Source organism: Festucalex cinctus, chromosome 1 (genome assembly GCF_051991245.1).
Source record: "Festucalex cinctus isolate MCC-2025b chromosome 1, RoL_Fcin_1.0, whole genome shotgun sequence".
Classification (NCBI taxonomy): domain Eukaryota; kingdom Metazoa; phylum Chordata; class Actinopteri; order Syngnathiformes; family Syngnathidae; genus Festucalex; species Festucalex cinctus.
The window spans coordinates 59668542-59686266 of record NC_135411.1 but is presented as its reverse complement, the minus strand read 5'-3'; the positions used below and the strand labels follow the sequence as shown (position 1 = coordinate 59686266).

At 38.9% G+C, this 17725-nt stretch overlaps 1 protein-coding gene across 3 annotated transcripts in view; it reads left to right on the top strand.

Moving 5' to 3' along the window:
* cdh24b (cadherin 24, type 2b) overlaps positions 1-17725 on the top strand; it is a 222353-nt gene that overhangs the window by 62541 nt on the left and 142087 nt on the right. For 2 of the 3 annotated variants that reach the window (XM_077497970.1, XM_077497950.1), the window contains exon 2: positions 15658-17427. In XM_077497970.1, coding sequence (XP_077354096.1) covers positions 15949-17427 — 1479 coding nt within the window. In that variant the 5' untranslated portion in view covers positions 15658-15948. Of the gene's footprint in view, positions 1-6750; positions 6836-15657; positions 17428-17725 lie in introns of all 3 variants that reach the window. The other variant, XM_077497960.1, reaches the window with a different exon arrangement.

Sequence of the window (17725 nt, the reverse complement as noted above, 5' to 3'; positions counted from 1 at the left end):
TTCCAACTCTCTGGTGGCTACTTTTCCTCTCTTTGAGAAGAGGTTTGTAGGTAGAGATGAGGAAAATAAGCCAAAAAGGGGCAGGAGTGTGGACTTATAGGTGTCTTACTATACTTTACTGTAACTTTGGTCAATAGCTTTGTTAAGTCTGCTAGGACAAGAGAAGCAAAATTGAAAGATAATGATTGAAAAGAATCAAGGCTTATGTGTAACATTTACGTAACAATATCATTTTTTTATATACTCACAATTTTGTTTTCACACAAATATGCAGTCGGCTGACATTGTGAGACCAAGTCTAGAGCAGTCCCGAGGACGTTGGCTGAATGGCAGCCAGCGTGTTGAAAGGATCCTTTAGCTTTTTGATGCTGCACATGCAGCCAGGCAGAAGAGGAAGCGAGACAAGCTTGTTAGGCATCAGGTGTAATTGCAGTAAGGGTTTTGGCAGCGGATGACTCAAGGTTTTGGGAAAAAAAGAAAAAGAGCCTGATGTCTTCCCCAGAAAGACATTGGCAACAATCAGAGCATGTGCCCGACACTAAAACATCCACTGACCTTTGCGCATGAAGATCATTGACGCTGATGAGTCTCATTTCTCATCAGGGAGGCCTGAAGGTGAAGAGACATCAGATGTTGTTGCTGTTCAGGAACGCTATAATCTGATGCAATGGATGTATGATGGAGCTATGTGAGGTTTGTTTATTCGTATTTTGATGCCCTATTAAAGAATTCACTTTGAGCATCTCTTTCCTGACCAATCAAAAATGATTTAACCAGGACTGTTTTGAAATTATTTGCTTTCATATTTGACTACATAAAAAAAAAAAAAAAAAAATAAAAAAAAAATCTCCTTTGGCAAGATAAAAATGTTCAAGGAAAACAACTTATAGTTTAAGTTGATAGTAGATAGTTTGTGGTCGTGTGACCGCATCAAATGTGGCATTTTAATAGTTATTATTTTTTGTTAGTGTATTTTATAGGGGTGTGAATTGCCTATAGTACCTGACGATTTGATTTGTATCACGATTCATAGGTCACAATTCGATTCAATACCGATTAATCCCGATACGAATTTACAAGTCGATTGTTGTGATTTTTTTTTTCACTCAAATTTAGAAAATATTAGTACATGTACACTGTGAGATTTGTCTGAAAATGTTTTATTTATTTATCTGAAACTTCAGGCATAACTGTGTGCCACTGTATTATAATCTGTTTCATATTTTAACAGCTTTGAAAAAAAAATATTAAGGCTTAATGTTCCATTAATTAACATAACATTCTTCCATGATTAAGGTATTGATTGATTGAACACTAACCCAAAGTAAGACGCTTTATTGAATGTTTTTCCATCAAAAATGGACGTTTAAAAATCGATTCAATTCGATTATCTATTAAATCGATTCAAGAATTGCGCGATGTCATATCACAATATATTGCTGAATCGATTTTTTTTTTTAACACCCCAAGTACTTTGTAACCTGTGTTGGCTAAGTTACTTGCAAAATATCATGGATGTTAAATTACTACTTATTATTGCTTGAAAGTAATTATTTACACAACACTTACAATATTAATTATCTGAATTGTATACTTTTTTTTTTCTTTCAGAACAGATTACCGATAACAGATTACCTTTTCCTTTTTTTCATTTAGTGTTCATTTTGTGTTGTCAAACCCATTTTGCTTCATGTTAACCCATTCTGGAATATTTCAACATTTTTGGTTGTGACATTTTTTTTTTTTTTTAGCAATGAATGGTAACTGGACTTCTTCTTATATAACGCTTCTAACTGGTGCCCAAAGCGCTTTACAATGCCTCACATTCACTCATTAAAACACATCATACACCAATGGCCGACTGCTGCCACGTAGGCCGCTGCCAGGTCCATTGGGAGCAAATCGGGATGAATGAATATTGTCACTTTGCATTGTGTGCAACTTCACCTCTTTATAACAGCTCGGTTACATCTCCCTAATTTGACATTTTCCACTCTTTTGCGGCTTGCTGCACTGCACGTTTTATTGAGCGGTGAATATCATCATGATTGGACCTTCACCGTTCGTCTATACAACGATTCCACTGCGAAGAGCTTCGTTCCAGTACGAAACAATTGGATGGATGGCCCATGGCCACTCGGTGTTAAGCTGCAGTTGTTTGTTTACATTCAAACTCAGCTTGTAGCAAACATGGTGTTCACACAGACATGTATGATCCCAACGTTCTCATACTGGTCTTGGAGACTTCAGCAGTGCTCCTCTTTATTATCTACTACAACATGTGTACTGCGCAACAAGGAGGGACTACAACTCTGCATCTTCTGTATGATAAATGACAATGTAAAGGGAGCTCTCATATATTTTAATTAGGAAATATTTGTTTGTTTATTGATATTCTTTTTGTTATTGTGTTTCACGTTATATATACAATAGGAGTAAAACCACTAGAAAAACTGTTGAGTGGAGGCCAGTAAGAATAAGTGAGGCGGTTATTATTTTCCTTTGTGAACAAAATCAAAATGGCCATTTTGTGTTTACAGCCACAGATTAAAATAAAAAGCCAGAAGCTAAAACTAAACATGCCACTTTCAGTCCTCCTTCAATGGCTGGCCCTAAAACCTTTAAACGGCAATGAACACAATTTATTTGCAAGCCGTTATGTGCTACTGTAAGCACATAAACTGCATGGCTTGAAGGGGAATGTGCGGTATGTAATTTTACAAACAAGTGACTGACATCACACCCAATCGTAGCTGTATTGCTATAATGATTGACATCTATTCCATTCAATGATGCAGCAACAGTGGCTAAAAAAGACAGATGGCAGATGATACAGACTGTGCAGGAAGGCAAGACTGAGAGAGAAATTTATTTTAAATGTACTGTAAATAAATGTGAAAGTAAGTTTGTGAGGCTCAGCCCTTTGGTCAACACAAGCGGCAATTACAATATGGCATTGTTGTATTGGGGATAATACTAATATAATGCAATACAGTAATCAATAATGCTCTCATGTGTTCCACAAAAAGTGATAATTACGGTAATTGCACTCATAAAGTTGTTCGTAATGTTAGTGTTACATTCTGAGGTTGGATCCCAAAAGCCCAGACACAAATAAAATTTGAACTCTATTCACATAACATCGAGAGACGTAGAGCAAACTTGACTAGACAAGAAACAATGAGAATGCATCGAGAATCACGAGACATCGAGCCCCCTTGGGCTGCGGACATGCACAGAGGAACTGAGGTAATAATCCGACAAATACACACTTCTCGGTTTGGCTTAAATAGACAGTCAATTGATCGGATTGGCTGTGGCTACACATGTGGGTAACAGGACTGACATGGAATTATCTGATTGGCTGTTTACCAAATAAAGGGATTAAAGATTCTTGACATCACATAGCTCCTGACATCACAGCGTTTTTTTTTTTCAGTTGAAACCAGATGATGGTTACATCAGTTCAAAACAGACACTTGACCTCACGGACCCAAACACAACCCTTGCATGACCCAAACTTAACCCTGACATGACCCAGTCATGACAGTTAGAGATGCAACTGTTACAGACAAAATGTAAAATTTTACATATACCATTAAAAACCAATTAAAATGGAAAATTATCAGTTATGTTTTCGCTCTTGCAAAAATGTCTGTGGCATTATAACAAGTAGGCTGAGATCTTGTGTTGAATCCAGAGTATGCATGTCTTCCCTTGCTTGTTCTCTCCGCGCACTGTAATCCTACTAACTTATACATTCCAACTCATACACGCATGCTACGTTGATTGAAGACTCTGCTGAATGGCCCATCAGCGTGATCATGAATTATGTTCAGCTTTCCCCGTGACCTTGAACAAGCTTTGTGGCATTGACAATGGATAGATGGCTTGTTTATGTCTAGTTTTAACCATGTATTCAATCTTGTGAATGGCGGGTGTAGTTTGCAATTAATAATGACCCATGAAACAAATCAAGATCTAACCAACAAAGAAAGACATTTTCCTATATTTAAGACAAAGACCTCCATATTGATGCTAAGTGTGAACATGCTTTGTGTCCCCTAGATGTCAAAGATCTGTATAAATAGCACAGAGAATGGCACTAATTGCAGTGTTTGTATCCAATGAAACATTCTATATTTTCTGTAACATAATGCTTCAGCTCAATTTAAAAATAGTGGGCTAAAGGTTTCATAATTCCGGCTCCTATTCTATTTTTTAATGTTCTCTTAATAACTGCATGCGGTCTGATTATTTGCATTATGTAAATGCAATTTATGAGCCAAATGAAGCTTTAAATTACAAGCCATCACTGGGTCAGAGTTGGTGTATCCACACAGCGTGTCTGCATTGGATGTTACAAGCACACAAAGCAGACTGAGAACTACTTGAACTCGCGCCAAGGCAGTAAAATATGGGCCACAAATGTTGTCCCTGTCACGACCCACTGGCATTGTGGTTCTCTGAACTGTCTCCTGTCAAGATTTATTAGATTTTTATTGCACCTCTCACTTCATGCAACCTAAGATAGAGCAGCAGCAGAAGTGGGCGAGGAGCTTGTGTTTGAGACTAAGAGGATCAACTTCAAACAAGTCCAGTAGCAGCCAAGTTTAACTTTTGTTTTGCATAAGTGAATCAGCTGATAAAAAGTTTTGCATTAATACTTGAAAATGAGAAACTATTGAATTTTGCCTCACTAATCCTGCTCATTGCAAGGCAAATCTACGTACTCGCTCGCATTACAAAAACAAATGTGACTTCTAAATAACACACGTGTACAAAGCTCAAAATGGAGTAACACTCACCAAAAATAACAACACTGTTTATGGATGTGAATATGGTCATGCGTGGTGTGCTCATCATCTCATATTGATAGAGGAGTGAATATTTTGGGGAAATGAGGCAACACTTGACGATCTCATTTCATGGAGACGTCTACTAAAGATAACATCACGTCATTGCCGCACTTATCAAATGAACCGTCTGCATGGCTGAATTATTACAATCACCACAAACGTCAACTTTATGCTTCATGTTTCAAGTGGGATAAAATTAAAGCTCAATTTAATCAGGTCAACGCTGTTACTCAAAAAAGCAAAAACAACGTTCATACTGAAGATGCATTGAAAACATATCCAGTTTTAATCCACATATGAATGAGGTCCGGGTCGGATATGAACAAATATCACAATTTATGTGTTTACGGTGCATGAAAAATCAGATACATGTTGCTTATCGGATTAGAGCTGAAAAAAACAACAACAACAAAACAAACAAACAAACAAAAAAATCGCTATTGAATTGATTTTCCGTTTCAAGCCCGATATCGATTCATAAAACCATGAATCAATTATTTTATATACATCTCTTTTTTAACATACATTTTTAAGAAAATAGAATTTTTAAAGGCCAAATTTGGTTTATATTTTACTGTGTTTTTGAAATGAATACTGTTCACATGAATTTAAAAGTATTTTCTTGAATTTATGAAAGACCTGACTTGTACTTACAATTAAAAATCCTTATAATTTATATTTACAATTGTTGAATTAGATTATGATTTTTTTTTAATTTTTTTTTAATCTCATCCTTGCTAATGTCAGTGTTTGTGTCATACTCAAGCGATTATAACGTGTTACTTTTATTAGACCAGTTACTGCCTCCGCAAAATTTACGTTGGAATTGAATATTTATGGAGTCATGTCCTTGACATTTAAGAAGAATTGATGTGCCATAATTAATCAATATTGGATTGAAGTGAATCGAATTAAATTGGGAAAAATCTAAATCGAATACAACTGAACTCTTGTGAATCGAAATTAGAATTGATACCCAGCCCTACTACTACTACTACTACTACTACTACTACTACTAATAATAATAATTGTGTTTAAGATGCTATGTGAATAAACATAAATATCCCTCAGGACTTTTGCCATCACTTTTCTTATTTTGTTTCTTTTTCTTGATTATAGCAAGAGGCAATTATCCACATTCTGTACAGTATTCTCATATGTGTTTAAACAAAAATCTTGCTGGGTACGATCCCTTAGTTCTCATTGAATCTTATACTTCATTTGATCAAGTATTGTGGTCAATTCCAAGTGGCCCCTAGAGCACAGAACATGGTCCATAAATAAAATGGAATAGAATAGAACCACTATTGTCATTGCACCATAGTGCAGAAACATGTTATAGTGCATTCTATACACTGATCTGAATATATGACTGGATAGCCCATAGGCCAAGACTTTTGAAGTCACGAGGCTGCCATATTGCTCCTCCCAAGAAACGCTTCTCAGCATACGATCCTTTACATATTATTTGAGAATATTTGAGACAGTATTTTGTAGAAATAGCATGATTTATGGTGCATAAAATTTGTTAAACATAAACAAGAGGACTTCAGACATTTTACAACTTGACATAAATACATGTATAAATTATATGCTTCATTAATGATGTTTAGAGGAGGAAACTTGTATTATTATTATTATTTTTTATTGAAGAATTATAAATGTAATTCATCTAAAGATGCTTCTGCCAAATCTAATATTGGGTTCTAAGGAACCACTTGTTAATTTTTTATTTATTTATTTTTTTATTTATTTTTACTTGTTAAAAAATAGTGACTACCCTAGCAACCAACCCCCGCAAAACAACACCACCCTATCCTCCCCGGCCTTATACTAACTGCCTACGACCAGTATATTTCTCATCTGTACATATACTGTATAGTTTATACAGCGGTCTGCTTGAGAGGTAGGAGGAGCAAGATGGCCGCCCTGTGCCTTCAACGGCTTGTGTATCGGCTATCCACTCATATATTCAGGTCAGTGGTTCTATAAAACAACTACAATATAGATTGTGAGTTAGGCCCTTCTATCTCAGATGTGACATTTGACCTCACAAATGTTTTTTTATCCCCCCCCCCCCCCCCCCCCCCCCCCCCCCCTCCGGACAAATGGACAAAGTTACCACAGGAACACCCCAAATCCTATAAAGAAGAGCATGGAAGCCATTATAGCAGTAAAGTGCTGACCAATGTCAGATTGTCTTCAACTGTGCAGGTTTAATATGCTTGTACTTTTATCCCAAGTGTGTATGTATATTTGAAGCACTCTCCAGTTTTAGTAGAACAGATGCTAATATCACACTTTTGACTATAATTTTGCAAAAAACTTTTGCAGTTATTTGTCCTGTCCCAATGGTCATGGGTGCCTGCTGTCAGTTAATCAATATGGCTGAGATGAAGCCAAGGCTGGGAAATATTTGAATCAAGTATTCATGCATTCAAAAAGGAATGAGCTCCCACTGTTTTTTCCTTCCATCCTTGCTAACTGACAGGTATACTTTTATCTGCCAAGGTTCAAGGCAAGGCCGACGATGCTGCGCGGTTCTTTGCACTTAACTCATTCACTGCCATTGACAGAAAAAAACGTCAAATGATGCATTTTTTTTTTCTGGTCTGGCAATGAATGTGTTAAACAGAGCGAGTTGCTCTTCCAACGTGGGCCTTATGCCTCCCACTTACAGCCGTCAACACCCCGCACCCCCTCCATCACAACTTCCTTATTCCCCCCCCTGTCGTTTTTGCGGGTGCTTGCCTTTGTAAATCTATCCATAATTCTTTTGAGGTCCAGCTTTTCTTGTGTGTGAGCAGACTCCAGTTCTCCCTTTGACTTCTCGGAGTCCGGAGAGGCATTCCCTTGGGCTTTCTTTACTTTCCTGAGCAGCCTGAAGGATTTTGGTTTGTTTGGGGATTTTTTTGAGATTTCTGTTTATTCTGAGCTTCTTGAAAATGCGTATTTGAGAGGCTGGATGATAGTAGTCTTTGAGCACGGCATTCTTTAGCATGTAAGTAGAAAAGTACATGACGTGTGTTTTTATTGGCTTGTTTATTGTTTTGGAATGGGTGAGCGTGGCCTCCCGACTGTGTCGGTGTCTTTCTCTGCGCGTGACGGGAACGTTAGCGAGACTAAAAGAGGATTGACAGTGAGCAAGGAGGCAAATCGTAATTACAATTTCCAGTCTCGTTAGTCAGGTGACAGGGAACAATCAATGGTAAGGATCTGCCTCCAATATCAAACACACCCTGAGATCATTTGCGTTTTAAGTAGGCTGGGACTGGTAGTGGAAATTTAATTAAGATATTTATGACACCAATTAATCAACTCACTGAGAGACCCGTTGCAGATATACTATTCGTACAGATATGCACAACTGCAATAATGTGCGTCTCGGAAAAAAAAGAGCAAAGCTACCCATTTTTTTTAAACTCTCATTTAAGAAGTGCTCCCTGGTGTTTCCAACCAATGTCATGTTTATTTACTTGAATTCATGGTGCTGCATGCGCTATAACAAGCAAAATCTCTGCTTGGATATTTGCTCTTCTATGACAATAAGATCAACGATTTAAGCCTTACATTATATAAAACTATAAATAGGAAATATGAGCCTCGTGGGCTTCAAACCACTGCACCTAATTATTTCCCCTTACTGCTGTGTCCTATTACAGTGTTAACTTGGACGTCTAACGTAATCAGTTGTGCAGTGCTTGCGCTGCTAGGAAAATATCAATATCAAAGCGCTGTGAAATACTCACAAAGATATGCACATTTGATAAAAGCAATACAAACAATGTTAAATAAGAAAAGTCTTGAAAAATAACAAAAAAGGAAGGATGGACTGAGTAGTGCACCAGTAATACGAAATTGACCAAATCTGACAGTAAGCGTGAGCGAGTATCGGTATCAGGCCGATATCCAGCCTTATTATAAGGTATCAGTACTCATGACAGCAGCTATCCAGTATTGGCTGCCCACTTGTGGCTGATTTATGATCAGGAAGTAGAAATTAGAAGAATAGAAAATTGGCATTAATTTCACGTCATTTAGAACAATACTATATTGTGATATATTAGCCTTTCATTAAAAACGATCTATCATTGTTTATTTGGGGAAATTTTATATATCAAAAGCACTAGTGGTATCGGTACATGGTATTGGTATCGGTAACTACTCAAGCCTTAAGTATTCATGTTTGTAACAGCCTGAAAACAAGTTGTATTGAACATCCTTAGTATAGAGTAGGGGTGTAAAAAAAAAAATAAATCGATTCGGCGATATGTCGCGATACTACATCGCGCGATTCTCGAATCGATTCAATAACCGGAAAAATCTATTTTTTTTTTTTTTTTTTTAGGATTCACACCTTAAGCATGGAAGAATGTTATATGAACGGAACATTAAGCCTTAATGTTTTATTTTAATGCTGTTCAAACATGAAACAAATTACAACCTCTATAAGACTGAATAAATCTTTCAGATAAATAAATAATACATTTTCATATAAATCTTACACTCTACAAGCTTACTGATTAGTATTTTCTAAATTTGAATGAAAAAAAATCGCAACAATCGACTTATAAATTCGTATCGGGATTAATCGGTATCGAATCGAATCGTGACCTGTGAATCGTGATACGAATCGAATCGTCAGGTACTAGGCAATTCACACCCCTAGTATAGAGTGTCATTTATACATTTAAATGTAACTAAAAGCACAATGGGTCGTCTTGTGATTGATTTTAAAATTCGGTATTAATGTTCTGAGCAGCGCTCGGGTCTTCAGAGAGGCTTGTTCCACGCACGTGGGCTGTAATATCGGAAAACTGCCTCGTTGTAGGTTTCTTTTCTCTCATTATCATTAAAAGGTGGAAACTAGATCACCTGAGGCCTGTCGAAGGCTCATGGTAAAAACAAGTCTTAAAAAGATTCTGAAGTATACCAACACAGACTTCTACTGTAATCATCTGTCCCAGGGTCCAATTTGCACTAATTAGGAACATGTAAAGACAAAAACACGGTCATAGTTTTTACAACAAATGCCGCATAATGTACATGATAGCATCCAATCGTGTCACAATTTCACACCGTCTCATTTTTTTTTTAAATAGTTATAATGTTACCATATACTGTAAGTAATGAAGATGACATATCAATGTACTGTACCATGGACAGCAGTTAGAATGGTCCATCCAAGTTCGAAGTGTCACATGAGCACCTTTAGACAATGCTGTGACAGTGGTTCAAAGTTTTAGCCTAAAGTCTGGTTGACACGGCAAGAAAATTAGCGATTAGCGGTTCTAGCCCTGAATTTCCCCTCTCGACAATCGTAAGGATGTGTCGACATCCAAACGATTATCTTAACAGTTAACCCTGCTGTTTGTGGTCTGTTCAGACCAATCTCGGCCGCACAGAAGGTTGTTAGGGTGGCTCCGATCTTAAATTGGGGGAATTCGACATGTTGGATTGTTTTGGTCCGACAAACGAGCACGCAGCCGATTGACGGTGATGTGCAGCCAATCAGAAAGCGAGGCGGTGAGGAAGACGATGGGGAATCCAAAATCAAAAAAGTCATGGCGCAACAGAAAGTTTTTATGTTGCTTTTTTCTTCAAAAAAACAAACCATGAAGTATCACAACGGGTCCCCTGTTTGTTTACTCTGAAGCCACATTTAATCTCGAGAGGTTTTGCAAGATTTCCTGTCGAACCAGGAAACATTCATGAACGAAATCGGTTTGTGTGATGTATTGATTTGTGCCGTGTGTGTACGTTCAAAACTGTTACTCCTGTGATTTTTTATTTTTTTTCCCTCATCATGTGTCTCTCACAGTTTGGAAGTCGGCCAACAATTTAAAAAGTCTTGCCGTGTGAACCAGGTTGAAATCCCAAACCATTTGGTCCGAGTATGCTGTATACGACCTCAGTGGCACGAGTGCTTGGCACATCCACTTCACAGTTTTGGGCTCCTGTGTGGAGTTGGCACATCTTCCTTGTGTTATTTTTCTTGGGTATTTCTATTTCCTTCCACATTCCAAAAACAGCTTTATTTAAGACTCTAAATGTTTCCCAACCTTTATTGATCGATCCATGGCATATATTTGACATTAGCAAGATCTCACGGCACACCAACAAACAAAAGCAGAGGAAAAGCAGAAGTAAAACAGGCCAAAATCCACATGTAAGGCAGGATCAAAGACTAGGTACATATCATTTGTGGTTTAACCAAATATGAGAGTGTAGAAATAAGTCTTAAGTCAACATTTAACATTTCTACAGAGGGAGCCGTTCTAATTTCCGTGGTGAGGGCGCTTCACAGTACTGGAGCCTGAATATAGAATTCTCAAAAAACAACCTGCTGACTTCGTTTTTAATTCATAGGGTCACTAAAAAGTGGTTGAATGTTGTTGTTATGTGCTGAGGTTGGATCCCAAAAACGCAGACACAAATAAGACTTTTAACTATTTATTCACATCAAGAGGCGTGGAACAAACTTGACTAGACGAGTTGCACAGAGGAACAGCGGTAATAATCCGACAAAAAAAACCACACTTCTCAGACAGGCTTATATAGACATTGAAACGATCTGATTGGTTGTGGACATGTGGATAACAGGACTGACATGGAATTATCTGATTGGCTGTTGATCAGATAAAGAGCTGAAAGATTCCTGACATCACATAGCTTCTGACATCACATAGCGTCTTACTAGTAAAAATAGATGCTGGTTACATCAGTTCAAAACAGACACTTGACCTCATGGTCATGACCCAAACATAACCCTTGCATGAGCCTAGCCATGACAGTTGTAAGCTCAAGCCTTGGGATGTAGTCATTGGTAAATGGATAATTTCTTGCAGCACACCTGATGATCTTGCCCTGTGGTTCGGCAATCACTTGTCTAAATTGTCCATCGGTGTGAACGTAAGGGTGAATTGTCTATATATGCCCTGTGATTGGTTGGCAACCAGTTGAGGGTGTGCCCGCCGCTTTCCCAAAGCCAGCTGGGATATGCACCAGCTCACCTGCAGCCCTCCATCCGTTTTCTACACTGTCAAAGCCGAATAGAAAATGGATTAATACACCTTTAACTGAGTTTATTGCATCTAAGTAAAATATCTTGTGTTATTTATACATTATTTTTTAGAATCAAAGTGAGATTAGTAATTAGGTGTAATACGGACTAGCAAATGCTCCTCCGCAAAGATTGTTGCTCAGCTGTGCCATGTTGATATGCTGCCCTACATCCCACCACCTGCCCTGGGCTTGTTAACAAGGTGCCCGTAGCAATGATTGCCTGGCCATCAAAATCCCCGCTGATAAGTTCCTCTGGGAGGGAGTAGGGCTCTGTCATTGAATTCACCCTGATCAGCACCTCATGCTGTACATTGGAGATAACACACATCCAAAGTTGACTCACTACCTCTGTAATGACTCCGGCGATGATTATATTCCGTCAAATCATTCTGACATTTTGCGGTTATTCCGATGTCAATACTAGCGGTATTCTTTGTGCTTTTTTTTTTTTTTTTTCTAGTGGATCTGTATGCAGAATTATGTGTCTGTAGCCTGGTTGTCAAGAGGCGAGACTCCTGTCACTTCCAATGTTGCAGGGCCCAGGAATGAGATAGGCTGATTGATTGAAGCGTCAGCGCTCAAAGGGTGAGGGACACGCTGACGGCTTTGTGATTGACACGGATGAGAGAGGGAGACGAACTAGCGGGCAAGAGGACAGGATGCTAAAACAAAAGCAAGTTAAAGAACAGGCAGATAAGGACCGAGATGGGCTGAGAGGGAGACAGGTGGTTTGTGGGAGATGTGGCAAGCGAGCACACAAAAAACAGGGAGGCATAATCACGGATCATATTTCCTTTCCTGTTCAGCTAATCACAAGTTTGTTGAGAGCAGTAAAGAGACAGATGAGGGGAAGTGTGGGGAAAACGGTGCAGAATTCCCCCCCCCCAGCTGTACCCTAACTTCAGTCATGCCGCTGTGAATTGCTGACAGGTTCTGACATTGCCAAAGAGAGGAAAGTGTCAGAAGCAAAATATAATGCACAGGCTTGGATGGAAATTGTGCTTCTGATGTGAAAGGAAATGCCTGCACTATATGGAACTATATTACAATTTACTTGGCGCGGGGTGGCAGTGGCAGGGTTCTCAATGTCAATGAAGGTTCCTGCCAAGTTATCTAATCTCTCCGATCGGGTATCTCTTCAAATCTTGCTTATGCTGCCTGTTTGAGTCACACAGTTCTACTGGATGCAAGTGCACAGCCCAAGTATTCACTCACATTGCTGATGGTGCATATTGCAAGCAGGGTCAAATGTCTACAGGCAGAAATAGTTAATCTAATATTGCTGAAATAATTTCAGAAATGGGGTGTTGTTGTGGCTCACATAGCAGTTTCCACCACAATCACAAGTTTAGCTTCCCAGTAGGGTTGTAATAGTTTGGGATTTTTCAGTGCAGATGCTTTTATTTCGATTAGACTTTTGTTGTTCAAATTCAGTAAGTTTTAATTACTTCTTGAAGCCGCTTTGCTAGTTTTCATTAGTTTTTTCTTTTAAAGCTTATTTTATTCTGGTTTGTATTTGTTCTAATATGAGTTGCATTGTTTTGATAAGGGACACTTGCCGGGTGCGAGATTAAAATCGCTGACAATAAGTATTGCGCAATAAAAACAAACCAACAAAAGATTCCAATAAAACAATGTATTTATTTACTAACCACAAATAGATGAACGACCATCCACAAATCAAATACAGGCTCCGTATAACAGTTAATAGAACATGAAGTGCAATAAATACTGCTTTTAGTGTTAGACAAAAGAAAACAAATTGTCTGCTCTTGCAATTCACTTAACTATTAATACCACAAACGATTAATAATCTCTAGTGTGGGACGACAACCCAGACCTTTCCCATGCAGCATCTCCTCTTTAAAGCGCCACTCTTAACAATTCATACACAAATTCTTTGAACTTTGAAAATGTTACATATGAGTCCACATGGCCATCTGGTTATCTGAAACAGAAACACTGAACTAAGCATAGTATTTCCATTTCTATATGTACTGTATGAACAAAAAATAGCAATCCATCAATACAGTTTCATGGGTTTGATTACGGGGCCTGTATCCAAAGCAAGGAAGCGCAAAATTCTCCCCAGCCACTTCATCCAGCTCCTATGGGGGGGATCCTGAGGCCTTCCTAGGACAGCCGGGAGATATTCTCTCCAGCATGTGAGAGTTGTCCCTGGGTCTTTCTTAAAATTAATTTGACTTGTTTTTTAGGAAGAATTTTATGTACTAGTGGTATCGGTATTTGGTATTAGTATCGGTGGCTACTCAAGAGATGAGTACTTGCACTGGTATCGGTCTGGAAAAAAAAAAAAAAGTAAGCAATATCGAACATCCCTAATCATGTGTCTATGAATTTGGGTCAATTTACAAATTTTCTCATTCTAATATATCCAGAACTACAGAGACAAGTTACTACAGCCTTTAATCAGTAAAATATTCTGGCTCTGCAGTCTGAACCTTTAGGTGCATAGAAATGGACGAAAGTTGACATCATAAACATATAAAATAAATAAATAAATAAATACATACATACATACATACATACATTAATTAATTAATTAATTAATTAAAAAATAAAGCACCTCCAAATGTCATTCATAATTTATAGAAGTAGGACAGGAGCTGGTATATTTTTTCTAAACCTAAGTATTTGTATATATAGTAATTTATTTTAAGCATGAAATGACTCTCATATGACTCTCAGGTACAGTATTTAAAAAAAAAAAAGAAAGAACTCACACTTAATTAAATTGGATTCTATGAATTGTTAGACCGCAAATGTCAAACAATGATCTGGATTACCCATTCTAAAATTATTGCAGTGTAAGGATGTTTTTAATGATGTAAACTTGCACACTTTATTGGTGGAGTGTCTTCCTGCCAAGGCAGTATTCTTAAGAGTGAGGGACAAATTAATTTCACCAGACTATTAGGGCGCACCCATCTAAAAAAAAGAAGTAGTTTAGCTCCTTGCAGCATATGTTTGTGCCTTTTAAATTCCATTTGCTTGATCTCAGCAAAGATGAATATTTTCAGGTTAAGGTAAAATGGCACGCTGCCAGATTACGACTTGTCAAATTTGTAAGCAGATGTTTCAGAAATACCACTGTGGTGCTGTGGTGGGTTTTGTCATACAAAGTAAATCAAGCAGACTGATTGATGCATGACATTTTCATTTGGTGTGGGATTTCTCTGCGGGGCTCACATTATGAGAGAGACATGCTGAAAGAGTGAGTCAAAAGTCTCTGACAGTGACAAGAAAGTGCCTTGGCATCAATGGCTTCCGTTTGTATTGACATCCTAAGCGACTAATCAAAGTATAATGTTAATCCAGCTAATTAATTCAGCATGGAAGCGAAATGAAAATGGTTTGGCAATGTGTGCACTGCGGTCAGAAATTCTTGACGGGCATTTTTATTACGAAATGCTGAGAGCATTTTGTAATATAATGGATCTATTGCACAATAATGTAAAACTGTGGATCATTTTGTTGCCATGGAGCTTATAGATGTGAGAACTAATACTTGGGTCATTTCCGTGGTGTAAATTGGTGTGTTCTGGACCTTGTCATGCCTTTGTGCTTGTGAAATGTGAGTGCTACTCTGTTAATGGGTCTGTCATACCCTCTTGTCTTTGCGTGTCCTTACCTGTCTCTGAAGCTCCACTTTTAATTAACCTACTGCAATGATTAAAGTTTTAACTTCATTATCTTTATCTTTTTCTCTCAGGATGTTCAACCCTCTTTTGGAAACTGAATGAGGATCACTGCAGGAGGAGTGGAATAAAACAAAACGAAACCGTGGAGAGAGACCTGGAGAGATAGACTGACTGTAGGGGAAAAGAGGGACACAAGGAGTGACTGATACCTGCCCTCCATCTCAGTCAAGGGCATCGACTGAAAGAGGGACAGGTGGGGCATGAACAGAGGGAGAGCAGCAGAAAGAATGAAGACATCTGGAAAACAAGGCCTGCCTCACAGCAAATCTTGCTCCAATTAGGACATCTCGCCACAAGACAAGATGATTACAAGAAATCTGCTGCTATTGGTTTCCATCTGCCTGTGGGACGGGTTGAAGGGAGGGGCCTTGGCCAGCAAGGTTGTGCGGATGAGAGGGGTAGGTGGCTCGCACATGATGAAGATAGAGGAGAACAGAGCTCCGGACCATTGGGAAGGAAGCATGGACACTAACGTCATGCCTGGGGTGACTCTTAGAAATCTGATCAGTCATGCACAAGCAGGTGACACTGGACCACTTGCTTACACCAAAGCACTGCCCAATCACGCCGCTCCATCTGCCGCCATCAAGGAGAGGCTAGCGGTCAAGCCTAAGCGTGAGGTTGAGTCCGTCAACAAGAAAGAGGTGACTCTGCAGGATTTGAAGAAAATGAAGAACAATACGAAGAATGTTGAGACTAAAATAGGAAAAGCAATCACATTGCACCATAAGCTTGACTTACATTCTAATAAAACCCGCATTAGATTAAATTCAAAGGCCAAAAGCAGACCTGATATGAGTGTTTATGCAACAGGTGTGCCAGGAAAGGGGCTAAGCGTTGAATTAAACCGAAAGCTAAACCTCAGTGGAAGTTATGAGGTTTTGAAAGTGCTGTCAAAAGAGAACCTTGTGAGGATAGTCAATTCCCAAATGCAGAATGTTCCCAATCTCAACTTTCCCAACAAGGGTAGCCGCAGCAGAAAGAGAGATTTGATTGACGTTAATCACAGACAGTTTGAGGCGCTGAAAATGTCAAGACAAGACACGTCCATCACTCAGTCACATGCTGGGCTTGATAATCAGACTGCATTTCCATATCTAAATCCGGTCGACACTCCAGATCTTAATCGGGACCAGAGTTCTGACACTCATATTAATCCAATAGTCAATGCCCCGGGTTTAAGCAAAGGGCAAGACATTTTGGAGCTACAAGTTTCAGATGGTGGCGATAGCAAGAAAAAGCATGCTCTATTAATGTCAACACTTGTTGAAAAAGTAAATCTCAGCTTGGACAAAGAAGTAGCTGTCAACCAAACAGAATCCCCTCTTCAATTGACAAAACATTTCCCACTGTATGTTCCCTCTGAAACAAATGGCTCCACTCCATCTGTGCTGACAATGCAACCCCAGGGAGTACGACCTGGGAACAGAACAGCAGATTCCCACAGAGACCTATTAACAGAGTCAGTTCACGCTGCTCAAACAGAGCTCAGCACAGCTCACCACTCAGTAGATGAAGACGGAAAACTTGTCAACAGCAGCCACGTCCTGAGGCTCCATCCAGCTCCGGAATGGAGCCACTTGGCTAAAGGGGCTGGGGTGCAGGTGCACGATCCAGACAATGACGGTGGCCTTGTGTTTGAGGAAGCAGAGTCCGAGGATGAGGCTGGCCAACCCTTGGACGAAAAGAAGTCACGCTCTCGCAGCAGGAGAAGTTGGATTTGGAACCAGTTCTTTGTGATCGAAGAATACGCTGGCCCTGAACCCGTGCTGATTGGCCGGGTAAGTCAAATACGCACTACATTTATCATTTACGTGAGATGATCTTTCTATGAATATTTTATGAATGTATAAGACATGTTTCGATTACAAGCACCTTACATGGAACATTTAACCTCGGGTCCCCTCAGGTACTTATCTTACAAGATGTGTTTTGCATAATCTAAGCCTGCAGTTTTTTATGCATTGTTATGAACTTGCAATTGGAATTGATTAACATTGCTACAGTGTAATGCTGTGCCTTCGAGGAAGCTGTAAAAACTTCAATGAATCAATGGTTAACTGAGATGCAACAAAATCC